This window comes from Natator depressus, chromosome 1 (genome assembly GCF_965152275.1).
Source record: "Natator depressus isolate rNatDep1 chromosome 1, rNatDep2.hap1, whole genome shotgun sequence".
Classification (NCBI taxonomy): Eukaryota; Metazoa; Chordata; order Testudines; family Cheloniidae; genus Natator; species Natator depressus.
Genome location: NC_134234.1, coordinates 320,707,135 through 320,734,561, shown reverse-complemented (window position 1 = coordinate 320,734,561; position 27,427 = coordinate 320,707,135). Strand labels below are relative to the sequence as shown.

General features: G+C 39.1%; 1 protein-coding gene across 1 annotated transcript in view; it reads left to right on the top strand.

The window, feature by feature from the left end:
• PIK3CG (phosphatidylinositol-4,5-bisphosphate 3-kinase catalytic subunit gamma) overlaps positions 1-27,427 on the top strand; it is a 51,521-nt gene that overhangs the window by 12,273 nt on the left and 11,821 nt on the right. The window contains exons 2-7 of the mRNA XM_074942475.1: positions 6,366-8,381; positions 10,750-10,815; positions 10,924-11,149; positions 16,430-16,533; positions 23,772-23,918; positions 24,754-24,844. Of these exons, the coding sequence (XP_074798576.1) occupies positions 6,378-8,381; positions 10,750-10,815; positions 10,924-11,149; positions 16,430-16,533; positions 23,772-23,918; positions 24,754-24,844 (2,638 nt within the window). The 5' untranslated portion in view covers positions 6,366-6,377. The remainder of the gene's footprint in view (positions 1-6,365; positions 8,382-10,749; positions 10,816-10,923; positions 11,150-16,429; positions 16,534-23,771; positions 23,919-24,753; positions 24,845-27,427) is intronic.

Sequence of the window (27,427 nt, the reverse complement as noted above, 5' to 3'; positions counted from 1 at the left end):
AGAGTTTGGAATAATGTGTGAAGATGGGAATCTAGAAATCATTCACTATTCATAATTTATGTCATGTAAAAGTGTATGTTATGCAAACTCTCAAATCTTGAAATGCTCTTCCTTTTTACAACAATCTCTCAGAAATATTGAGATCCCAAAACCATACACTTGGTCATCATTTGTAGCACATACATTAGCAGGAAATAAGATGGATATCTCAATCTAGTCTTTCAAGAAAGCCAGCTCCATATGGCATCTATACTGAGACCACATTCAAAAACTATAGTCAACAGTGTTTTCCTCAGCAATTAAAATTAGGGGGAGGTGTTAAAAATACAGGGGTGGGTAGGCGAGGACCAATGAGGGGTGAGACCATCAGGGGGGAGGTGGGCTGTATGGCACCATAGTAAAAACTGAAAAATGTTTCACGACCACTTTATTAGATTTAACTCATGTTTTTAAATCCACACACAAATTAAAGTTGGCTACACAAGCCTATTATGAAGCACTACATCTACATCCTTCTTGGTGTAATTTTGCACAACTCTGTTAATGAACTTCTCAAATGCAGTGCATTCTTTTTTGGTGGCTTCTCATGTGTCCGGTACTTCCAGTCCTTCATGATGTGCTCATGATCACGCAGAAGGCGACTTCTTTCAAAACACAAAATTCTATTCAATGAGGAACAAGAACACTCAGCTGTAGCTGTTGTGACTGGGAGTAGAAAGAGATGAATTTCTACTTCTTTCATCCCAGGAAACACAGCACAGAGATTGGGTCAAACCACTAGTGATGATAAAGAAGAAGTTGAAGCCATATCTTCATTCATTCATTATATGATATTCCACTCTGTGTTCAAATTCTCTATTCTGTCCTGATCACATTAGCAGCCCCATTGCAGGTAGTGCCTCACTCCACTCAACTGTTGGTGTTTTATAGACTGTATCTGTAAAAGCTACGTAGAAGTTGATAGAATCCAGAAGTTGTTGTTGTAGAGATGTAGAATCAAGTCTGTGTACTTTACTTTTTCAGCTGGCTTAACAAACACTTCTTGTCCTCTTCATTTAAATAATCTATATAAGTGCCCTAATTAGTCAACTTCTGAAGTGAAGTCTTTGATTCTTCTAGTACGCTTTAAATGGGTGTATCTCTGATCCTAGTGTAGCTTCCATTGCTGGACAAAGATCTACTACTATTGTAGCAGATGCCTGGATGGCATTGTTTAATGACCCAAGTGATTTCAACAGTAGATTTACAAGAGAGAATGGTGATTGTCTTCTTTGAACTTAGTAGCAAAAGTGGTCCAACAATCTCACTACTTAGATCCGTCCCATCTCGGTAGATATTGTGTTTGTCTGATATGGAAGCATGTCCTCTGGAATGGTGCCCAAAACATGAAGGAGCATATGAATGTTTAGCATATCTGGCATGTGTATACCTTGCAATGCCGGCTACAAAAGTGCCATGTGAATGCCTGTTCAAACTTTCAGGTGATATTGTAAATAAGAAGAGGGCAGCATTATCTCCTGTAAATGTAAATAAACTTGTTTCTTTTAGTGACTGGCTGAACAAGAAGTAGGACTGAGTGGACTTGTAGGCGCTAAAGTTTTACATTGTTTTGTTTTTAATTGCGGTTATGTAACAAAAATAATCTACATTTGTAAGTTGAACTTTCATGATAAGGAGATTGCACTACAGTACTTATATGAGGTGAATTGAAAAATACTATTTCTTTTGTTATTTTTACAGCGCAAATATTTGTAATAAAAAATAACATACACTTTGATTTCAGTTACAACAAAATACAATATATATGAAAATGTAGAGAAACATCCAAAATGTTTAATAAATTTTAATTGGTATTCTATTGTTTAATAGTGAGATTAAAACTGTGATTAATCGCAATTAATTTTTTTGAGTTAATTGTGTGAGTTATCTGTGATTAATCAACAGTCCTAGTTCTTATGTAAAAATTAATTATAATAAAAATGTTTACTAAAGAAACTCCCCAAGATAACTCCTCGAGATAGCAAGAATATGAGATGACGACCTTGCCAACAATGGTTTTAAAAATCTTGGCCTACTAGGAAATGTATATTTATATAAGTTTGTCAGTCACAAATCTAGCATTTTGGAGCAAAGTCACTAAAATGTAATCCAACAAACAAATGTTCCTTTAACTTGCTCCTCCCTTCTCTCTCTGCCTCACCCCACTCATAGTTATTGTCTTTGGTCAGTGAAGACCAAGAGTTCAGAGGTGCTTTCGCATGAGTTCACCTCCCACCCTGCGGGGAGGGAGGGTGCGGGGGAGAAGTCATCTTGCTGTTTCCGCCAGCTGCTTGTCGCTCCCTCTGGCCGTTCACTCTGGTTGCTGTGGTTTGTTGTACCACCACTCCATCGCTGATCGCCCTGTGATGTCCCCTTCTGCTGCCACCTGCCACTGTGACCTCTGCAAGTCGGTCTCTTGAAGTTCCACCCAGCATTCAGTGATTTCAGCTCTCATTTGGGGAACCTCACAGCGAGTGCAGGCTGGGCTGTCTTTTCCACAGAAATGCCATCCTGCAGCAGGTCTAAGCACTTAGACCTGATTATTAGTGATTTCAGCTCTAATGGTCACTTAACAAAACAAAATACTCTCTCTGGAGCCTAATAAGCTCTATCTTTAAATAGGGGAGAGGGGCAGGTCAAATAGTGCCTGTTAGTCCTAGGCACAGCCCACACCACAAGCAAAACCCCTGTCCCTCCCACTCCACTGGGACCTGCCATCCAAACCCCTTGCTCAGCGAGTGCTGTTCTGTTGAGAGTGACCAGCGCTTAATTTGTAATGAAAGAGGTACCAGGGCTCAAGCAAGTTTTTCACTTTCATAATTGACGTGGCAAGCCCAGAGGTCCTGGGGCTATGAACTGCCAAACCTAGAGGTGCTGGGGCTCAGCCCTGGCAAAAATTGAGCACTGAGGGTGACCCCCTTGGTCAGGACAGGCTCAATATAGTTCTGCTGCCCTTTACTCAGACAGTAAGGATAACAACATTTCATGACCCCCACATTCAATAGTAAACAGGTTTCAGAGTAACAGCCGTGTTAGTCTGTATTCGCAAAAAGAAAAGGAGTACTTGTGGCACTTTAGAGACTAACCAATTTATTTGAGCATAAGCTTTCGTGAGCTACAGCTCACTTCATCGGATGCATACTGTGGAAAATACAGAAGATGTTTTTATACACACAAACCATGAAAAAATGGGTGTTTATCACTACAAAAAGTTTTCTCTCCCCCCACCCCACTCTCCTGCTGGTAATAGCTTATCTAAAGTGATCACTCTCCTTACAATGTGTATGATAATCAAGGTGGGCCATTTCCAGCACAAATCCAGGGTTTAACAAGAACATCTGAGGAACAGTGGGGGGGAAGGGGGGAAGGAATAAACAAGGGGAAATAGGTTACTTTTTATAATGAATCAACCATTTCCCAGTCTCTATTCAAGCCTAAGTTAATTGTATCCAATTTGCAAATTAATTCTAATTCAGCAGTCTCTTGTTGGAGTCTGTTTTCAAAGATTTTTTTGTTGAAGGATAGTCACTTTGAGGATCAGAAATCGAGTGACCAGAGAGATTGAAGTGTTCTCCGACTGGTTTATGAATGTTATAATTCTTGACATCTGATTTGTGTCCATTTATTCTTTTACGTAGAGACTGTCCAGTTTGACCAATGTACATGGCAGAGGGGCATTGCTGGCACATGATGGCATATATCACATTGGTAGATGTGCAGGTGAACGAGCCTCTGATAGTGTGGCTGATGTTATTAGGCCCTGTGATGGTGTCCCCTGAATAGATGTGTGGGCACAGTTGGCAACGGGCTTTGTTGCAAGGATAGGTTCCTGGGTTAGTGGTTCTGTTTTGTGGTATGTGGTTGCTGGTGAGTATTCGCTTCAGGTTGGGGGGCTGTCTGTAGCCAAGGACTGGCCTGTCTCCCAAGATTTGTGAGAGTGTTGGGGTCATCCTTCAGGATAGGTTGTAGATCCTTGATAATGCGTTGGAGGGGTTTTAGTTGGGGGCTGAAGGTGACGGCTAGTGGCGTTCTGTTATTTTCTTTGTTCGGCCTGTCCTGTAGTAGGCGACTTCTGGGAACTCTAATAATACTAACAATACTCTAACAATACTAAAGTGATTTGTAATCCAACACCAGCCAAAATTGGTCACTTGGGCAACACAGCTCTGTCTGCTGGATACCTAGGTAGAGTAGTTGAGTTCATGTAAGTACAAGTTCAGGTGAGTTCAAGTCTGGTCCTGAAGCCTTCCCCCTGCCTTGGCTGTCAGGGGAGAGCTCATTCAGACCTAGCTTACAAATCATATATTGAAATTATAAGATTGGCCAACATTGCCAAAACGAATGTGCGAACATTGTCAAAAAAACAGCTGTGTGAAGAAGCTAGTCTTTGTTCATACTTTTCAAACCCATTATACTTTTTTGGGTACAAGTATTTTATCATATACTGTATGCTTTTAAAGTGTGTATTAATGTTTCAATTCAAATTTCCAACCAATGACTAAATTGGCAACACTGTGTAAATAGCTGCATCAGGGTGTTGGGGAAGTTCAGGGGGTGGAGGTAGGGAAATCCCTGGTAGTCAATCTAGGTCAAAGGTCCTAAGGGCTAGCATATAGGCAGCATTAGAGCCTTAATGGTGTCTTGTTTAATTTGTTCTTTTTTTTCTTCTTTTTTTTGTAGCCAAGCATCTATAATTTGGCTCTTTCAGATATAGTTCATCTTTATACAGAGCATTTCTCCTAGTCTTCTAGTTTTATGCATATGTCATTGTTTTAATTTTTATTAATGTTTTTATCGAAGTGAGTAATTTTTAGCACAACCCTTCCACCCATGAGTTTTAAAACTCAAGTTCAGGTTTTTGTGGTTGGCAGTACTGTAAATATATTTGTTCTGCTTTAACAGGAAAAGCATTCTGACTTTTTTAAAATGAGCAATCATATGTATAATCAACTCGGTTAAAACTTCCTTCCTGGTAAGTGCAGCACTTCCTTTGCATCTGGATATGAAGGCGAGCAAGAAAAGCAGAACAACTTAAACAATCAACTTTCTTGATCCTCATTTAAAAAAATACTTTAAAATTAAACAAATGAGTCTTATTCAGCGACTCATCCTGTGCTTTGTAATCAGGTAATGTTTCAATTTGATTTGGTAATTATAAATATGGTGCCCAGAGTTATTTGCTTTCTGAAACATTAAGAACGAATTGTAGTCACCATGTGTTCTTTTGTTACAACAAAACTAACCTGAATGTTCTTACCTTTTGTTCTAATATTTGCAAGGGCCTGATGAGATTACTGGGGCTTTTTGTAAGCAAATAGAGGAAGGCTTTATGTATAAAAGTTTTTTCTAAAAAAATGTTGAAATTAAGCAATCTGACAACATAATTTGTGAAGGAGACATTGAAGGGGAACAAATGTAAGTACATCCAGTCAACTTTGCTTTCCTCAGCTGAATACTTTGTAAATAACTTCCACTTTGATATGGTAGAACAGAGACTAATTGTGAGTGATAACATTTTTGCTTTCTTAAAATCAGTAAGATTGTCTTAAAATTTCTTTCTGATTTTGTTTGTTTTAGATATTTTCACTTGCTATAAAATGTACTAGAGTGTCATTGGCTTGCAAACATTTTCATCATATTAGGCTAAAATTTAGATGTACATTATATAAGGGATTTTTAAAATAAAAATATCCTAATGCTTTATCACGGAGGGGGGAAACAATCAACAGTTTCGCTTTCTGTGGGGTCCACATAGAAACAATATTTGTTTCCTCTGCTATAATTAACATATTTTTCTCCGGAGCTTACTATGACATCATTCTGTGATACTGGATCACTAACAGCAAAATGTCTTTTAATTGTTAAAATCCATTTGTGTTAATTTCAGCATCATCCAAAATACAGGAGGGGAAAAAAATTCAATGTTTGCCAAATTCAAAAGAGAAAATTAGTCGGAGCAAAAAAACATTGTCAAGCTTCTAGAGATCAGTTTCTAGTGAAGTCTGGGAGTTTAGGCCCCCGAGGCCCTCACATGATCAGGTTCACAATTCATAAAATGTGTTTGGGTGAATGGTGTTCTATAAATGCACAATTTTAATTAGTTATTGCTGTACCTAATGTTTGGTTTTAAAATTAATAGGTTGATTCAAATAAGCCATCCTGAACAAAAATAGTTTTATTCAGAAACTTTTGGAATATATATTGTATATGTAAAGGTTATGATTAAAGCCTATAGTTAAACTTAACAAAAAGAGCTAATGTGTCTGTAGAAGAATACACACAGAAATTAAATGAGAAAGTGATCAAACATTTGTATGTTTTGCTAGATTTCTTCTGGCATGGAGTTGAGGAATTATGAACAGCCTGTTGTAATGAGAGAGGAAAACAAACGAAGGAGAAGAAGAATGAAGCCATACAGTGCAGCAAGTAATTTGTCTTCAATGGAACTGATATCCATTGAGTTCATTCTGCCTACAAACAATAAACACACTAAAATGTCGGAAACAATGTTACTCGAAATAGCTGGCAACTGTACTGTTGAGCAAATGAAAGCACAGATTTGGATGCGTGCAATAGAGATGAGCCAAACCACAGACTTTTACCATAAATTCACCCCAGATCAATTTATTCTTCAATATCAAAAGAAAGGGCAGTGGTATGAAATTTATGACAAACATCAAGTAATACAGACATTGGACTGCATACTGTATTGGAAAGTGTTACAGAAAAAGGTAGGCAAAATTCATGTTGTCCAGAAGGAAAAACCAACAGAGGCAGTTCAGGAATTTCAGACGCAGCTTAATGATTTAATTGGCTATGATGTCACTGATGTTAGTAATGTGCATGATGATGAGCTAGAATTTACGCGTCGCAGGTTAGTCACACCACGAATGATTGAAGTAGCCTGCAGAGATCCAAAATTGTATTCAATGCATCCATGGATTACATCCAAGCCACTCCCAGAATATGTGTTTAAAAAGATTACTAATAACAATATTTTTATAATCATACATAGAGGAACAACTAGCCAAAAAATTAAAGTATCAATTGATGACACTCCAGATATGATCCTTCAGAGCTTTTTCACAAAAATGGCAAAGAAGAAGTCTTTGATGGATATTCCTGAGGATCACAGTGAACTGGATTTTGTTCTCAGGGTTTGTGGCAGAGATGAGTATATCACAGGAGAGACGCCAATCAAAGATTTTCACTGGATAAGACAGTGCCTGAAGAATGGGGAAGAGATCCACCTAGTACTAGATGACCCTCCTGACCCCAAGGAGGATGAGGTTCAGAAAGAAGAATGGCCCTTGGTGGATGACTGCACAGGTGTTACAGGATATCATGAACAGCTGACAATAGACGGAAAAGATCACGAGAGGGTGTTCATTATCTCTTTGTGGGACTGTAATAGAAAATTCAGGGTCAAGATAGTTGGCATTGATATCCCAGTGCTACCAAGAAATACTGAACTTACTGTGTTTGTTGAGGCTAATATTCAACATGGGCAACAACTTCTTTCACAGAGAAAGACCACATCTAAGCCTTTTACTGAGGAGGTTCTGTGGAATACTTGGGTTGAATTTGATATTAAAATTAAAGATTTGCCTAAAGGAGCGCTACTAAATCTACAGATATACTGTGGCAAAGCACAGGCATTATCCACAAAGGTTAGCCTTCAGTCACATGATTCCCCCAACTCCGATTCTAAATGCAAAACTCAGCTACTCTATTATGTAAATATTTTGTTGATTGATCACCGTTCACTGCTACGTAGTGGGGAGTACGTGCTTCATATGTGGAAGATTTCAGGTAAAGGGGAAGAGCAGGGAAGCATCAATGCTGACAAACTTACATCAGCAACCAATCCTGATAAAGAAAACTCAATGGCTATCTCTATTGTTTTGGATAAATATTGCCACCCAATAGCTTTGCCCAAACATAGGATAACATCTGACCCCCAAGGGGATAGGACAAGAGCTGAAATGCCCAACCAGCTTCGCAAACAACTTGAAGCGATCGTAGACACTGACCCACTTAATCCACTTACTCCTGAGGACAAAGAATTACTGTGGCATTTTAGATATGAAAGCATAAAGCACCCCAAGGCATATCCTAAGCTGCTTAGCTCAGTGAAGTGGGGACAGCAAGAAATAGTGGCTAAAACATACCAGTTGTTAGCTAAAAGAGAAGCTTGGGATCATAGCACTTTGGATGTTGGACTAACAATGCAACTTTTGGACTGTAACTTTTCGGATGAAAATGTAAGAGCAATGGCAGTTCAAAAGCTGGAGAGCTTAGAAGATGACGATGTTCTGCATTACCTTTTGCAACTAGTGCAGGTAAGGTATATTTGCATTCCTGAACATTAGTTTCCTTGAATATTTGCATGATCATAGAAATGTTCCAGTGGTATGAATGACCTACTGTTTGAAGTCTTCAATGTTAATCAAAACAGTGCTAGTGAAAGGAATTAATTTAATAATAATCTTAATACATTTACCTTTCATAGCATTCACAGGTCGTGTCTATGTTAACAGTCTTCTTCAAATTTCCACAGTCAACTTACCACCAGTGTAGCTCTAATGATGGAAGCACATCCTAACCACTGGGTTTTCTAATCCTGCTCAGAGCAGGTCTAGATCACATGATAGTTGAAGCACCAGTTGTATAATGATCAGTGGCACTGCAGTCAGACAGCCCATGTTTCCCTGAGGTAGGGGGACCAGATGTCCCGATTTTATAGGGACAGTCCAGATGTTTGGGGCTTTTGCTTCATAGGTGTCTATTACCCCCTACCCCGTCCTGATTTTTCACACTTGCTATCTGGTCACCCTACCCTGAGGCACTTTTATTGACAGGACACCAGGGAATGTGGGGAGTTTGGCTGGAAGCAACACAGCCACATGGTCAGAGCAATGCACAGGATTTAATAAAGTTACGTCTTCAATTTAACCTTCATTCAGCTTTACACTAAGTGACTGAAACACCAGTGACCGGTCCGTACCAGTGCTCCTGCTATTGCTGCCACTGTTGGTAATGAAACAATGAAAAATTTGAAGAAAATGCTAGTTTAGACAAGGCCTGACACACAAGTTTTGGGTTGTGTTTAGGGTCTGCTTGCAGAGTTGTGTGAAGAATCTTTCATGCTGCTGTGCGTGCATCTTATCTGGCAATACTATCAATTTTGTACTGTCATGTAATTTTACTTCTCCCTAAAATTTAAAAAGTATAAAACAGTAAAATAAAAAATAAAAGGCATGGCAAGGAACCTGGTTCTGACTCCATACTTAGGATTTATTCATTCATAGAAAGTTAGAAAGATCAAAATCAGGGTTTTAGTGGAAAGTGAGTTACAATCCTATTTGCTTGAAATATCTCGTATATGGTCTCTTGCTAGCTGTTGTTGCTGAAAGCTTGAGATCAGTTATACGACAAAGCATTTCAGAAATCTGAGTTTGAAAAGGGAAGTTTCTTTCTTTCACTTTCACAATAGTTTTCTTTGGGGTGGGAACACTGCACCATTGCAACTTGCAGAACTGAGGGTATTATTGATTGCAGATGAAATTTGTAATAGTGCAATTCAGTCGTGTAAATGCATATCGAGCTTCTCTGGTCCTATTCTGCACCTTTCGATACCTGGCAGCTCTTTCTCTGTAAAGGGTATAAACTCCATAGCATCAGAGACAACTAAATATCAAGGAACCTATGAGCAAGTTCTGCAGTAACATTGGGCACCTCTGTGGCAAGGGAGCCTGTGGACCTTTTAAGCCGCACAGGTCTAGAGGTAGTTGCTGATTCCTAAGAAAGTGAAGTTAGCGCTTCCAAATTTGCAGGAGCAGGGCTTCTGACAAAGCCTCTATATACTCTCCAGCCTCATCTTCACCCATCTGGAGGCTGGGCTCCCCAGACAGGATGTATGCAATTCAAGGTTTGTAAATTTTAAGGCCAAAAGTTACCACTAAGATTATCTAGTCTGACCTCCCACATAACTGCTACTATGTATACTCTCCTTTAAGATAGCAGACCTTACAGACAAGTCGTTTATTTTTAACACATTTTTGCACCCAAATTAGAGGCTCAGTTAATATGCAGGCTGGTGGATACATGAGTGCATACAATGCAGGATGCTAAGATTTTTCTGTGTGCATTTTCTAAAAGAATTTGTTTCAAGACAATATACATTAAAATGATTTTAGGAAGAAATAAACTACTGAGGTATTTTTAGTTTCTTTTCAAAACAAAAGGAAAAACTGGGTTAAAACTTTTATTAAATTATAACATACACAATAGTTTAATGTAAAACAATATTAGAATGTTTTATTTTATTGCCAACCCCTCATCTGAATGTCTGCATACTGTCACTATAATGCACCAAGATTCATGAGTGTGAAGTTAGACTGGATGGCTTTTGTTTGTTAATCATCTGTCACAATAATAATGTGTTTTTGGGTTTTGGTTTTTGTTTTTTTGAGACAGCTAGCATAGAATCATAGAATGCAGTGATCAAATCACATGCAAAGAAACATCAGTGCTTTTTCCAACTTTTTTTTCTCTAAAGACCTATGCTTTTCCATAACATTTTTCCTTTGACAGAGCTCTATTCTGTTGATGTCGTCTGTAATTTACACATATAAGAAAATGCAACAAGGTATTATAAATATTTTAAATAAAATTTGTATTTCTTTGATTTTTATATGCATTTTTTAGGCTGTGAAATTTGAACCCTATCATGACAGTGCACTAGCCAGATTTCTACTAAAGCGAGGTTTGAGAGTAAGTACTTCAAAATTAAGTAACATTAAAGTTACAGGCATTCTTAAAATTGACTGTTTCTCAGGAGAATGTCATGTATATTAATTTTAGCCTTTTCTCTGCCTTTAGAACAAAAGAATTGGTCACTTTTTGTTTTGGTTTTTAAGAAGTGAGATTGCTCAGTCCATGCACTACCAGCAGAGGTTTGCTGTGATCCTAGAAGCCTATCTTAGGGGCTGTGGAAAAGCTATGCTACATGATTTCATGAAACAGGTTCAGATAATTAAGTTGCTGCATAAAGTCACAATGGATATAAAATCAGTTTCTGCTGAAAAGTACGATGTCACCTCTCAAGGTATTTATTCATAGGTATTGCTTCATTTGTTATGTAATGTGTGTGTCTTTTTGCTCCATGTGTATTAAAACCAAATCAGCAAACAGTATGTTTCTCTGTAATGTCCATAAGAGTAAATTACTACCTCCGCCACTGAGCATCACAGTTAATTCTTCTAAATAGCCATATAAGTTGTGGGTGTCAAAGAAGCCAGTAATATATTCAGTTGTGGAAACTGCATTAATGCGGAGTTAAGGTTGGTGGCACTCAATGGTGTGCTGTGTTCCTGGGTGCCTTCCAGAACTCAAATGTTGTAAAACCAGGAAATGCAGAATTCAGGTACTCTAATATTCTTCTAATCTAAGGAATATGTAATGTGACAAGAAAAAACAAAAGACATGCTACCATGTAATGAAGAGATAAGATGACACCACACAATATAATCTTAACTCCTGTCTCCTTGGTGTATTACTGCAACACTGGTGCAGGTTCAAGTTCATGTACCTCTCCTGGTATAAACAGGAAGCAGTGTGTTCTCAGTGAGGGGTCCTGGGCTCTGAAATTAATTTTCCTTCTTGGTTCATCTGAGCCATGGATGTGGTGTGACCTGATGTTTATGCAGACTTTTCCTAGACAAGTGGAAGGTTAATTGTAGGGATTAATTAAGGAGCTGACTAGTAGGCTCTTGGGAGATGTTGCTTGGGGTTGGGAAAATTACTGGAGGTCTCACTTCCTCTTTTCATGTATTTATTTTTGAGAGAAATGATCAGTGGGTATGAGCCTGGTTAGGTACCCTGTTTTAATTACAATTTGTATTAAAGTTGTGTATATGTTTTATTATGTGCCTAGCACCTGAGATAGGCACAGTGCACAAATTTGAGTGAAACCATACTTTTTTATCTCAATTAAAAGTGAATGGATTTTTAATTCAGCTCATTGATTTTATAAAGGATGACACCTTTCTTCAGATTTACGGTATATTTTGCATATGCTGAAGAAGCACCCATAATAAAACGTAATGTGAAGTCATATTTTTCATTAAACCACTTTCTCAATATATCTCATAAACCAGTTTATGCACCAGGCTAACAGTCCTTAAACAGTGTTTTGGATTGTAGTAAGTGTGAGGCTTCATTTCAAAGGTCTTGGAGCATTCTTACCCAGGATGAAAGAAATGTTTACTTCATTTATGAATATGCCTCCTGTTTTTTGAACAACTTTCCAGATACTTCATTCCTAGAAGAGAGAATTGCTTTCACTACTATACCTGCACCGTAACATCTTACCAGTTCCTTTTCAGCATTTACCATGCTGAATCAACCACCAATAGGAGCTTGTAACATGACTGATTCCAGCAGCTGGAAAATCCATTGTGAATAGTGCAACTTCATATCAACACCAGAAAGTGTTCCTTCAGTCCAAAGATTCTGATGTTGTTAATTGAAAAGTAAATTCTGAGTTCCTTTTCTTTGTGAATATCGGCTTTGAAATCCCAGTCCAACTCACCATCCACTAATTCCATGGTGTAAATTGATGTTTCCAAGATAAACCATTATTGGGGTAGTCAGTTGTGTGAGTAGACCTGAAAAAATGCATAGTGTTCACCTTGGATCACCCAGGTATTTTTTCAGATCCTGCTATGTTTTCACTTTTATCCTGCACTCCTAAATTCAGGAGGAGTTTTGCTGTTTTAAAGACTGTAGGATTGGGGCCATAGTATTTGATAACCTAGACAAACCCTTCTGTGTCATGCCCAGTGTTCAACATGGTGTTTGTTTGGTTTGTGATGCTGACAAACCCCATTAAAAAGTTCTACATTTTAGAAGAAATTTACTTTTAATTATTTTACAAAACACATAGAGAGGCTTCCCCAAACTTCTTTGATCAGAATATCTACCTTTTAGGAGGAAACTTGAAGCTTCTGCAGCTCTGGAGAGAGAGAGAGAGAGAGAGAGATTCTGAAATGTCAGTCACAGCAATCAGCTTTATGTCCAGCAAGTTGTCTGTCTTATGTGATTTTTTTCTTTTCTTTCTTCTCTTTCACTCTCTCCAAAAATAGTGTAATATATAACAGGACCTAAAAAGAGTACTTGGGTGATCAAGTGTGACTGTTCTGCATTTTTCAGGCCTACTCACATGACTGTTCCACTAATGACTTATCTAAGTTTGTTTTTACAAAAAGAAAAGGAGTACTAGTGGCACCTTAGAGACTAACCAATTTATTTGAGCATAAGCTTTCGTGAGCTACAGCTCACTTCATCGGATGCATTCAGTGGAAAATATAGTGAGGAGATTTATATACACAAAACATGAAAAAATGAGTGTTATACACACTGTAAGGAGAGTGATCACTTAAGATGAGCTATGACCAGCAGGAGAGTCTGGGGTGGGGGAGGGGGGAGAATACCTTTTGTAGTGATAATCAAGGTGGGCCATTTCCAGCAGTTAACAGGAACGTCTGAGGAGCGGTGGGGGAAATAAACATGGGGAAATAGTTTCACTTTGTGTAATGACACATCTACTCCCAGTCTCTATTCAAGCCTAAGTTAATTGTATCCAGTTTGTAAATTAATTCCAATTCAGCAGTCTCTCGTTGAAAAGTCTGTTTTTGAAGTCTTTTTGTTGTAAACCAGTCGGAGAACACTTCAATCTCTCTGATCACTTGATTACAGACCTAAAAGTCGCAATATTACAACAAAAAGACTTCAGAAACAGACTCCAACGAGAGACTGCTGAATTGGAATTAATTTGCAAACTGGATACAATTAATTTAGGCTTGAATAGAGACTGGGAGTGGATGTGTCATTACACAAAGTGAAACTATTTCCCCATGTTTATTTCCCCCCCCCCCCCCCCCGCTCCTCAGACGTTCCTGTTAACTGCTGGAAATGGCCCACCTTGATTATCACTACAAAAGGTTTTCTCCCCCCCCCCCCACTCTCCTGCTGGTCATAGCTCATCTTAAGTGATCACTCTCCTTACAGTGTGTATGATAACACTCATTTTTTCATGTTTTGTGTATATAAATCTCCTCACTATATTTTCCACTGAATGCATCCGATGAAGTGAGCTGTAGCTCACTTCAAGCTTATGCTCAAATAAATTGGTTAGTCTCTAAGGTGCCACAAGTACTCCTTTTTCTTTTTGCGAATACAGACTAACACGGCTGCTACTCTGAAACTTTGTTTTTGAAAATACTGGATACGTTTCTTTAACTACCGCCTTTAGAAGTGTGTCACTGCCGAGTTACTCTTGCTTGTTAAGAAATGCTTCCTAACGTTGTTCCCAAACTTTTTCTTCCTTTAACTTCAGTCTGTTGCGCCTTTTGCCCACCATCTCCATTAACTTTATTTATTTATATTGTCAGTCTGAATGTGTTGGATCACATCTTCTCTTTTCTAGTCTTTTCAGTCTTTCAATCTTATCCCCTAATTCTTTTATCTCTTTTTTTATCTTCCCTCAGTTTAGGTACACAGTATTCCAGGGGCAGTATCACCATGGTTATATAGGGTAATGTTTCCCTCACCTTTCATGTCAGAATCCCTATGTTTACATCAAATTTTTTTTTTCTACAAGGGCAATACACTTCAATCTTATACTTGTTTTGCTATCTGCTTTCGTCCCTGGGTCTGCATAATTGTTTTCTAAATATCTTCAAAATAGGTATCTGTGCAATTGTTTCCTCTCTCTAGGTTCCAGTTCTGAGTTCTTAAACTAGATCAGCTGGGAAATCTTATTATTTATGAATACTTATGTTTTTGTTTTTGTTTTTAAATCAGCTAGTTCCAAACCTTTACTGTGATTACTTTAAGTAATTGGTATTCAGTTTCTTAATTATGTGGTTTTATATCAGATAGCTTATTGAAATTGAGATGCTATATCCTGAGCACCTTTGTGTAGTAAATCAATAATTACATTGTAGAAAACTATTAGATTTATTTGAGAAGGCCTATTTTAATAAACCCTAGTTTCTTCTTAAAGAAAGGTGTCTAATTATAACGTTCACATATTGACTCCTTTATCTTGCACTCAGATATTTTTCCCAGAATAGGTTTCACACTAGTCATCTGGTATTTTCTAGGCCCTTCTTTCCTAAAAGCCTCAAAGATAGGTGTCATTTGTTTTTGTTTTTTTTTTCAATTCCTGGGTGACTCTTAATTCACTGAACTTTTATAGCAAAGATTTTGAGATTTTTCTCTGTTAATATTTTAAAAATTCTAGGTGTGTCTAGCTTCTTCATTTTCCAGTGTTCCTTTGTTTCCCTTCTAATTTTCCTCCTTTTTTGAGGGTATAATTATTTATATAGTGCCATCAATATGGGGAGCGCTTGAATAGCTAGAACTTGTGCATATAGAAATCCCTGTCTTATTTTCTTTTTCTTTTAAATTGGTGTCTTGTTTGTTTAATATACAAGAGGAGTACTTCCCAGCATATTGCAGAGAGGGATTGTGACTGGGCTGTGGTCAGTTGCTCACTCCTGGTGCTGGCTGTTGCCCTGGACTGGGTGAGGGATCTGCTGCAGCATGCCATCAGTTTGGGGGATACTCTGACTGAGCTGCTAGCCCTTAGTTGTAACTATTCCTTGCACCCTGGCTTGTGAGGATGGGAGCTCTAGCTGCAATTGCCTGGCTGCGGCTGGAAAGCCCAGGAGGTCACAGAGCGGGAGCTAGAGCACTGCCCAATATCACTATAGCTGTAGCTCCAATTCTGTGGCCAGGTGTGGGTTGGGGGAACTATGCTCTAGGGAGGCTATGTCTCTGGTTAGAGTCTTCATGGCTTCAGTATTATTCACACTAAGCATCCAAAAATCATGAGATGGGCTTAAAAATAATGAGATTTGTTTAAAAAGTTGTGCTCTTATATTTGTCTTCTAGTTTTGAGCCTTTAGGGGGTCATGTTTTCAGGCTTTTTTGACAATGATGCAGGCTAGAAACTTTTTTTTAAATGAAAGATGAGATTCTCATATAATCACCCGAGTCCAAGAGTTGGAGCTTTAAGAAAAACACCAAATTCCACAAGACTTGTGGTAACATCATGAGAGTTGGTGACACTGTGACTGGCTCTCTATGGTTAGACACCTGAGAACATTTAACCAGAGAGAGCATCCCTAACTATAGAATCTCCTTGGATTTCCAAATCAGGAGAACCTGCTAGAAGGTCTTAGGCGTAAGCAGTTCAAAAAGGTAGCTAAAAATAAGAGCCATGCATCCAAATTCTGAGACTTAAAAGGTCTAATTAACTGTAACTTTCTGCTTCTAACTTTTGAACCCAATAGTGGTGATTTCTTTTTTGCAATTACAGTTATCACACAGCTGAAACAAAAGCTTGAAAAACTGCAGAACAGCAAACTTCCGGAAAGCTTTAGAGTTCCATATGACCCTGGGCTGAGAGCAGGAGCACTAGTGGTAAATATATTTGATTATTTATACATTCTTCATGGTTTGAAAATCTCTTATCTGCAAATATGTGTGATTTACAAATCTGCCTCTTGATTTACAAATCATGTACCCAAAAGTCTTGACTTCACTTGTGCGATAGATATCCTCATTTATGGTTTTACCTCAGTTCACTTTGAGAGCCCTATCTTTTCTGTGGTCTTTATGATTCTTCGCTCTCACCTTAAGCAAGTATATGCAGAAGGCTGCTGCTTACCTCATATTCAAGGAGAAACATGATGACGAAACACTAATCCTCAAACAGCAATTCTGGCTCCCCATTAATTTCAGGATCTAGTTAGAAACTGGCTTTCTTGTATCTAAAAACTTCTATAGACTTATTCCAGTCTTCTTCACTTGCTTTGTATCTGTTTAGTCCTCCAGTTACTCCCCTTACCTGTGACGGATCACAGGCCTCAAACCTGGGTCCATGGGTCCCCAGGCAGCACTCAGGCCACGACTGCCCCCCGCAGCTCACCTGAGTAACTAGGGACAGGTTCAAGGAAGGTCTAGCTTGCAGAGGGCCCTGCCCCAAAATACTGGGGGAAACATCCAGACCCCCAGCTGGCTAAGGAGCACAACATAAACCAGGAAGTAACTACAGGAAGTTGTGCGAGCAAGTAGCGGAATCCTTGGTTGGCTGTGACTACCTCGGCTTACCTGACTCCTGAGCCCTGCGTTACTTCCTGTTCCTGCTTCCCTGCCTGCTCCTGGTTCCTGTCCTCCCATCCCCGACCCCTGTCTACTCCCAGTTCCTGCTGTCCTGCTCTACTTTGGCCCCTGCTGCTCTGCCTTACCCCTGATGCTGTCCTCAGCTCTGATCCCTGGCCTAACACCCGACTTTGTCTCCAGCACTGACCTTCAGCTTCGTACCTGACATTGTCTTTGGTTTTGACCCTCTGCTCTAACCATTAGGCCTGATTCCTGCTCCAACCACTAGGTCGGACTGCCCATGCCCCAGTCATTGCACTAGCCATCTTACACTGATCTGTCCCCTGCATCTCCCCATCATTGAGCCATTGTTGATACAAAAGTCTTCTCCTCTGCCATTTAGAATAGACTTTCTGTATCTCTTCAATATACCAAATTGCTGTTTTATTTCAAATCTCAGCTTAAAAGTTCTTTTCATTGCCTTTTCCTTTCTCTCTGCCTTGAGTTATTACCTTATTTTTGTAAGTATCATTTAATTCTGCAAAGCATTTTAAGATAGAGTTTGTGGTGGTGATACAGAAAATAATCTATTGCACAGTGTAGGAAGAAAAGCACTGATGGCTTTGTATATGCAGAAGTGTTACATTTATCCAAATACAATAAAAGCAGTCACGGTGTGGACCATCCTTCTAACATAACTAATTCAGTCTCAATCTATTTTGTGTAAAATGGCCAGTGGTGTAAAAGTCTCTTCATTCATACTTCATTAATGAAAATGTTGTATACTGTAAATACCTAGATAGACAGTAAATGCCGGTCACTGCAACATGATCACAGACACGTGTCAACCAAATTAAGAGGTTGATGTGGTATGACTATAGAATCAATTAAGCAGTTGATGGGCTATTCAGATACTGTAGATCAGGGGTCTCAAACACACGGCCCGTGGGCCAGCTATTTCCTGCAGCCCGCCAAGCAGCCCGCCCCCGGCCTACCTCCAGGCCAGGGGTGGGCAAACTACAGCCCGTGGGCCAGATTGCCCCCCAGTGGCCCCATGCTGGTCCTTGAAGCAGCCGGCACAACGTCCCTGCGGCTCGGGGAGCAGCAGAGCGCTCCGTGCGTTGCCATGGCTTCCAGGCACCCCCTCCCGCATCTCCCATTGGCCGGGAACGGGGAACTGTGGCCAATGGTGTGACATCAGAAGGCAGATAGACAGTTACTCATGGTCTATCCCTTTCTTTCATTCCTTGGACACTAAACTCAAAGTAATGTGTGAACAAAGAAATGTTTATTACAGTGGTTACTTTAGTCCATTGTGAGTTCCACTTTCCATTCAAACACATTTTTTCTATTTTCTCATAAATTTAAAACCCTTTTGGGCTGAAATTTTCAATATTTAGTCTCTCATGCATTCTTAGCCATATATTGCATCATGTGTGTCATGATTGGCTTGGTTACTTTTCAGGAACGAATCCCTGTACAGCATGCTCTGTCCATGTGCTGTTCATGTGGGGCCTGATCTTTACATTCCAAGTTTATCTTGTCCGTTGTCTGGCATCAGAGTGTTCCAGCTTATTTTAGCTAGCACAGACCACCTGATTCCAGGATACTGCTTGGTAAGCCCCTATTTACAACTTAACCTTCCATTCATCTTCCCAATCATGCCCACTAAGAAATGAGGCAAGTTATGGCAAGCCAGGCCTACATTTCCACTCCTTCAATGTTCTTGTTTTTTATGTTAGTATTTGTTTCATTTGTGTCCTATTCCACCTTTGTGTTCTTTTTCAAGTTTACTAACCAGCAACACATCGCCAAAACCACAGTAGTTGTAATAATTTGAACTACCATTAATATTAGGCTCAAAGTATGAAGCAGGGGATGCAACTTCACCTCTGCAGGTAGAACCCAGCAGGATCTAATCCCACATTATAAGCTTGCTCTGCCTTTAAAGCATCCTTTGGTAATTTTAACGTTGCCACCCCACAATACTTGTCATCACCAACATAGGCAGTTTTTACTTTACCAACATTCCAGCATCTCAGCTGTACTGTGCAATTTGAAGACTATTCCCACAGAGTGAACCCACATGCTGGCAACTCTTACACCTGCACATGTAAGTGCCCTCCAGGTGCAAGCAGAAGTACAAGTCTGGAGCTTTCTGGACTTTGCATTGTCTTGCAACAGTATTTGAGGAGGGAAAATAAAACTTCTTCCACACCGGACGAGTTGTAGTGCTTTTCACATTTAACTTCATGTTATTGGACCCTTGTTAAATTTCTTACCCTGTATCAATTAGTATTACATCCCTTGTACCAAATTTTTAACATTTCTGTGGTGATACAATAGGGCAACCCTCTTTGTTGTCACTTAAGGCCTCTTTTACTTTACATAGTATGTCATTGTTTTTGCCTTTTATCTTTCATGATAAATTAACTTTATCTTGTACATTAAAAAAAACCATTTACAACATCCTACGTTTAAAATTCTTTATCAATCAATTTTTTGCTTTGTTGATTTTCAAAATGCAGTACTCTAGATGCTAATTCTGGCTGAAACCCTTGCTCATGTAACAGTTGCAGTACTTCTGCTGCTAGCTTCTGTTGATATGCTTGTTCATGTTCCCACAGCCTCTCTGTCAACCATGTGCGACGCGTGAGCCACCCATTTGGAGACACTAGCCTCTGGCCCCACCCCTTGTGCCTGAGACCCACCCCTGTCCCACCAGAGCCCTGAGTCCCCTACTGCAGCCACCTGCCCCCCAGCCTCAGGCCACCCTGCCCGAGCGCCCCCAGCCCAGTCCCAGGCCACAGGCCGTCCCACCCTAGTCCCAGCCCCAGCCCACTTTGGGGAAGAGGAGCAGCCTGCCTGGGCTGGGGCCATGGGGGAAGTGGCGGGAAGCAGGAGGGGGCCTCGGGATGGAGCATGGGTGGGGCCACACCTGGCTGGGGAGGCTCAGCCTCCCCTGTTTGTGATACCTGTCACTGATGATGTCATCTTGGTTTCAAAGTGATATACCAGTCCCAAAAAGCTCAGCTCCCATGTCAGGATCCCTCCAGGTTTTGTTGCTTCCTGACCTTGGCAGGATTATGCATTTTAAAAGTTTACTTTTTTGTCCATCAAGTCCTTTCAATCGTTTTAAATGATTTTTGAGCAAACCCCCGTGATGGCAGATTGGTGAAATTCAATAACACTTGGCACATTAATAAACTAAAATTTACTAAGAAATATGTCCTTAATTTAGCCCTAAGCCATTAGTTGGATTTTGTTTAAAATCTAGGCTGTTTCAATCTTTTATATAATTGCTTAGTTTTCCATTTACAAAACACTTCCATATAGGTTTTTACTTTTTAATTAAATTTATTTTACACTACAATTAAACAAAACTTTTGGATAAAAGCGTTAATAGTTAAGATTCATTTCTTATATTCACTGATCTTGCTTGGTACTGGGTTGATTTCTGCTTCCAAAGCGCACAGCCATCTGAAAAAGAGAAAACAACCTATTGTGGCTCCTATTTGGAGCCTTTATATGGTTTTAATTAATTTACATTTGTTTTATCTCTCTTACGAGACACGCTGCATGTACCATGGGAATCTTCCATAGTGCATCTCTCACCCTTTATTTGCCATAAGATCTTGTTAGCCATATTAATTTTCAAATCAAGTGTAACTGTTTGTTTTGTGAATAAAAAGTTTCCATGTACCCCTATGAAAACGATTGTCTGATTACTAGAGCCATCTTAAGGCTCAGTGTTCAAAACATTGCTACTCCTTTAACAATGCCTCCCACACACACCTTTGCTGTTACTCCAGAGGTTTACTGTCTCTTTAATTTTTCATTTTCATCTTGCAGCTCTTTCAGCTGCTGATTCATTACAAGAGGATGCAGAGTCTCTCACTACTTTCTTGGTTCTGGCCATTCCTGCCACAGCCGCAATCATGTGCTCTAGCCCTTATTTAAAAAGATGCTGAACTTCATAAAAACACTGAGGTAACAAAGCCAAATGACACAAGCTATATGTGCTTGGCTTGAGTGGGGGGAGGGAAGAATTTAGCAAAGACTACCAGCAAGCCTTGGCAGCTGCTCAAAAAGTGCCTGTCAGTGTTTGCAACTTTGAATCAAAGATTGAAATGGATTTTTAGTAGAATCTTTTAAAAGCCAATTTATTTTTGACCTACAAAATAGGGTTTTACAAACCAGGAGTGTTTGTTTAGGTCCTTAAAACCTTATATAATTACACAAATATATTTGCGTTTCTTTTAAGTATTTTAATCAGCACCACTTGTTTTGCTCTAATTATATTTTACAAACTGTACCCTGACTACATTCCCTACTTGTACATTTGGAGGCAGCCACGTTCAAATGGAAACCCCTTATTTCTTGTTAGTGATTTGGACTAAATTGTCCACAGTCCAATGATTCAAATCAGAGCGTCTCTTTGCCTTAGGCAGTCCTTCACAATTGATTATTTATAGACCATTCAATGGCCATTCTCCTTCGGAATGACTGTAAAGATTCCTGGGGACAAAAGCACAGTGATGGTAGTTGTCACCACCTGACCTCCCCTTGTGTAATTTGTTTGACTACCAGGGTTCCACTAGGCAAGACTGGACCAAGTTGTACTGCTGTAACCAGGTTTTGTTATCAAACCAAGCATTCTCTTTTCCCTTACTGAATGTTACGCCCAATACCTTTACTAGACCAGCCTGCTTAATCCTTTAAGCATGCTAACATTTTTAACATCTGCATAAATATTCCCTTTAACTCGCCACTCTCTTTCCTTAAATCACTCACTTAGCTCCCAAAAAAGAAAAGGAGAACTTGTGGCACCTTAGAGACTAACAGATTTATTTGAGCATAAGCTTTCGTGAGCTACAACTCGCTTCATCCGATGAAGTGAGCTGTAGCTCACGAAAGCTTATGGTCATATAAATTTGTTAGTCTCTAAGGTGCCACAAGTATTCCTCTTCTTTTTGCGGATACAGACTAACATGGCTGCTACTCTGAAACTTAGCTCCCAAAGTGACACATTTCTTAGCCAATTTCTCTTCATGAATCTGATCTGATCTTTGTGCTTGTTTGCATTCATTCTTTAGCTACAATTACTGGTCTCCCATTGGTCTTATTCTTTAAAGTTTCAGTGTCATTCAACATATACCTTTGTTGTGCTCTGCCAGGCATTCCTTTCTATAGGAATCCAAAGTAGCTCCCTCTATTCCCTGTATGTTACTTAATTTCTCTTTAGGAGAGACTTCTGTATAATAATTTAATAACATGGTTTTTTGTTTCTTTTTCTTGCATTTCTTGTCTAACACTATTTATTGAAGTTCCTTGTCTACCTGGTTCCAGTCCTCCCTGTAATTTCTTTGCGGGAGTCGATAGAGACCTCCTTTAGATCTAATCCACTCCTCCAGTGCCCCGGAAACGTGAAATTTACATCCTTCCAATGCCATTGCTAAACTTTTGGGTTGTGATCCTTGCAAGTAAAGCTACATATATAATAAACTATACATTACCTGCTCCAGACGAATTGAATCCGAGTCACTGAACCCCTATATTGGTGTTTTCCTGAGACCTCTTCCACTCAGTTCCCCAAGAACTCAGTTCGACTCCAGTCTCTTCACTCAGGTTCCTTTCTATGGCATACAGCAAAGCTATGTTGATGACAAGTGCAGGGGATGGGTATATTATAGGGCATACCACACATCTGAAGTTACACAGCAAAACTTTACCTTATATGTACACATTTTCACTAACACAAACTACATATGCATTCTTAGCCGTACATTGCATCATATGCGGCATGATTGGCTTGATTACTTTTCAGGAACCAATCCCTGTACAGCATGTTCTGTCCATGTGGTGTTTATGTGGAGCCAGATCTTTACATCCCAGGTTTATCTTGTCCCTTGAGACTTGATACAGATTTGTACTTACAATTGATTTAGCTTCAGATGCCCGCAAAGATGTAATTTTCTTGTTCAAAGTGTGTTCATGGTTTTTAAAATACCATGTTTCACTGATGTTTAAAATAGAATCAAACAGAATCCAGAGACATAGGACCCAGTTCACTCAAAATGAAGTCCATAGGAGTCATTTCTGGGGGGAGAGGGGAAAGTAATTAAATGCGTGTTTCTACTCTGCAAAGTAACAGTAAAACTGCTATTGTGGGTTTCCATGCTTATTGACTCCCTGTGATTTCAGAATCTCATATTCTTGGTTCACAGTTCAGAAGATGATGCTGTTCTTATTTTAATGGCCAATTCTATAAATTTAGTCTGTGCTCTGAGTCAAGCTGGGTTCTTTCCAGCTCATGCACCATCACTAGTATTAAAAGTTCTGCAAGCTAAATTAGGCCTTCTCTGGCAACTGAATAACACCTTTCTCCCCCAACCTTTAAATGTGTTTCCACAGGCATAACTGATTGGAATTTTGTAAACAATGTGTTGATGATGCATAAAAAGGAATAGAATCTGCAACTAATTCTATGTTAGCTGTGTTGACTCTGCTGTGCCAACAGGAGTAAAAAGCTTAGACAATGAATTCATCTTTTACAGATTGAAAAATGCAAAGTAATGGCATCCAAGAAAAAGCCACTTTGGCTTGAATTTAAATGTGCAGACCCCACAGCCCTATCAAATGAAACCATAGGCATTATCTTCAAACATGGAGATGACCTTCGCCAGGATATGCTTATTTTACAGGTATGATTGCTAAACTGCTATGTGATATGTATAAGAGCCATGTGAATAAAGTATTGTTGCAAAACCTTTTCCTGTCAAATATGTATGTAAATTGTATTTATGGTACACTTGAAACATGAACTTATTATTTATTAAATCATACTATGGTACTGCTTAAAGGCCCCAACCAGGACTAGGGCCTCATTTTTTTTTATGTCATATTGGTACTTTATATCACCTTTGCACCTCGTTCCTCCTGTCCTATTCCTCCTGCATGCATTTGGCTAGATGGTAGAATTGAGACTGAGTTTCTTTCATAAATTTCACACCTTAACTATCCTACAAAATTTAATCTGTCATTTTGGCCATTATGATCCATTTCCCACTAAAGGAAAAACATATTTTTTGTAAACTTACAAAGATAAAAGAGAGTGACAGATTGCATTTCTCCTATATGACTTTGCTGGTTGATCTGATGATGGTGTTCCAATCGACCAGTTTATCAATATTAGCATTTTTTGAGGATATACTTAGAAGTTGGTGTTTCGTAATGTGGTCAGTTCTTGTCTGTTAAAATATGGTATACAATAAATATGTATGTTTTATCAGGGAGGGGGCATGACGTGAGGACAGGACTGAGAGCCAAGAAGTATAACGTTCTAATTCCAGTTCTGCCACTGACTATCTCTGTGGCCTCAGATGGATCATTTATTCTTTCTGTCTCCGTTTCTCCATCTGTAAAATGAGATAATGCTACTGACTTGTCTCACAAGATTATGGACAGGGTTAATTAGTTGTTTTGTAAAGTGTTTTTGAAGATGGAGTGCTATAAAATTTATATTGTTTTTATGACTAGATTCTTCGAATTATGGAATCCATTTGGGAAGCAGAATCCTTGGACCTGTGTTTGTTGCCATATGGTTGCATTTCTACGGGAAATAAAATAGGTACAGTGCACTTGATGAGATCAGTAGATTTCAGAATGTCATTGTGGTAACAAATAACAAAAATTGTACATAAAGTTTATATTGTATGTCTCTGTGTAAGTCATGGCTCTAGGGTGAGCCTTACTTTTGACCCCTCTCTCAGTCCCTCCCTAAGCATCGCTTTCAAGTTGATAGGCCCAGCACTTGCATTTCTCTGAATGGAATCACCACCCCTGTTTACGCAAACTGGGTTTGGCCCCTGCTATATGCTTCCCCCCGGGAGCTGTCATCAGTATGACAATGCAATGACACCAATCAGCTTCCTCAAAGCAAAGTGTTATTTATTTATCCGTAGGTACACAGCAATTAGAGAAAGATGAGTTAAAACAACATGAAGCCCATACACATATTGTCTTACCGAAAGCTTCACATTTTCTCCAAGATGTTGGTTGGCCTGACTTATCCCTGGTACCCCCACTCTTCTGGGAGCCAGGTTACAATTTGTTTTTCTGCAGACCCTGTTTTTCTCCATCTCTTCTGAGCTTCAGGGGGTGTCCCTTTTTAAAATCAAACTCGCTCCTTTGTTCTTTGTGTCCATGCCCTGTCCCCCATCCCCTCATTGCCAAGGGAGTATTGTGTCCAACTTTGACAGGGACAAAACTTCAAAGGCCTTGACACCGGTATTATTTGTTAAACAATGATGATTGGGGCTGTCTAAGGCTTGATCTATACTGGTGACTTCTGCCGGTACAGCTATGTCACTCAGGAGCGTGAAGAAGTGTGACCCCTTACTGACATAGCTATGTCAACAAAAGCCCCTAGTATAGATGTAGCTATCCCAGCAAAACTGCACGTTTACTGGGATAGTTTGTTTCACTTGTGAGGGTAGTTTTTACTATTCCACCACAAAATGCAGTTTCGCTGGTGTAGCTACATCCACACGAAGAGTGCTTTGCCAGTATAGTTATATCAGTATAGAAATACCAGTAAAGTGATTCTAGTGTAAACATGGCTGTAGCTTAATCTTCACTTAAAAGTTTTGTCAACATAGCTATGTTGGTTAGGAGTGGGGGGGGGGGAGTCACCTCTAACTGACACAGCTATGCTAGCAAAAATCCCAGTGTACACAAACGGTTATACCAGCAAAAAGTTATACCTTTTGCGCTGGTGTAGCTTATTCCATTTGGGGAACAGGTTTAAGCTATGCTGGCAAAAGAAGTCTTTTGATGGTACAAGCTGCATCTCCACTACAGGGTTTGTCAGTATAGCTATACTGGCATTCCTTTTTAAGCATAGACAAGGACTAAAGTAATTAACTTTGGTTTCCTGGAGACACGCAGACCTTCCCAGGACTGAGTTAACTTTTTGCACCCACATAGCAGATGACAGCATGATAGTAATCAAATAGGCAGAGGTCTACATAATATTCACAAAAAATAATACAGGTATTTCCCACATTCTTCACAATACCCTTTTTTTTTTTTAAACTTTCCTCTTCCCCCCCTGCAACAGAAACTGCTTTATAGGCAGAATAATATGAAAGCAGTACTGCTAAAATTAAGAATTCTCTAAAATATCTCTAAAGTAATTTTTCTAAAAGCTAAAAATATGTGGCATAGAGAATATGTGATGTTGCAGTGGAAAGATTTCATCAAGGTTGCTTTGCAGTCACCTGCATTACTCATTCATGACTTCATGATTTCTGAGAAATGCAGCAGTCCCAAATGCATGCTTATGAAAATGCAGGATGTTTCAATATAAAGGATATTTCTCTTTCTTGATATATATTATGTTTTTAAAATCAGAGATTACTATTCAAATTATATAAAATGAAAATCAAAGGAAATTAAACATGAATGATATGTGAAAATATTACTTGATACATGTATTTTACCATTAATTGTTAATGTTAAAATGTTTTCAAATTTTGCAGCCTCTCCGTTAGACCCTTTTTTAAGAAAACGTATTATTTTCCAGAAGCTGTAAGACTGAATTTTATTCCATATAAATTTATCTTAAAACTATCCAATAACGTAAAAATAGAATTGCAGGGGGGAAAAATCTGCCAGTTATTACAAGGTCCTTAAACTCAATTTATAGCTCACATTACTCTCTCTTCTTTTATGGGTTTTTAATAGGCTCCCAATTTTTTATTTCAAGAAAATATATTCTTTTGTACTTCATAGATTCCCCTTTCCATGTGATGGATCTAAGAATTGTGTACCCCTCCATACCACAAAAAAAAGGACATTTGTTGGTCAAATGAAGGGACAGTTTCAGCTCATTACTGTATGTTTTCTCAGGTTAAACTAGTGTTCTTCAATATTTGACTCTTTGGTGCACCACTTTGAGGTCCCCTGGAGGTTACATTCTCTTGGACCAAAACCAGAGGGTCATGATAGGCAAGTGGTCTGCCAGAGCATTCACTTGCAGATTTCCCCAAATCTCATTTTTCTCCCCAGTGTTATTCAACATATATATGAAGCTGCTGTTTGTGAGCCAACACAGATTGAAGTTCCAGCAATATGGAGACTACTCAGTTCTAAATTCCCTTAACATCAAATATAGAAAAGAACCATCTTTCAGGTTTTTCAGTACCTGGAT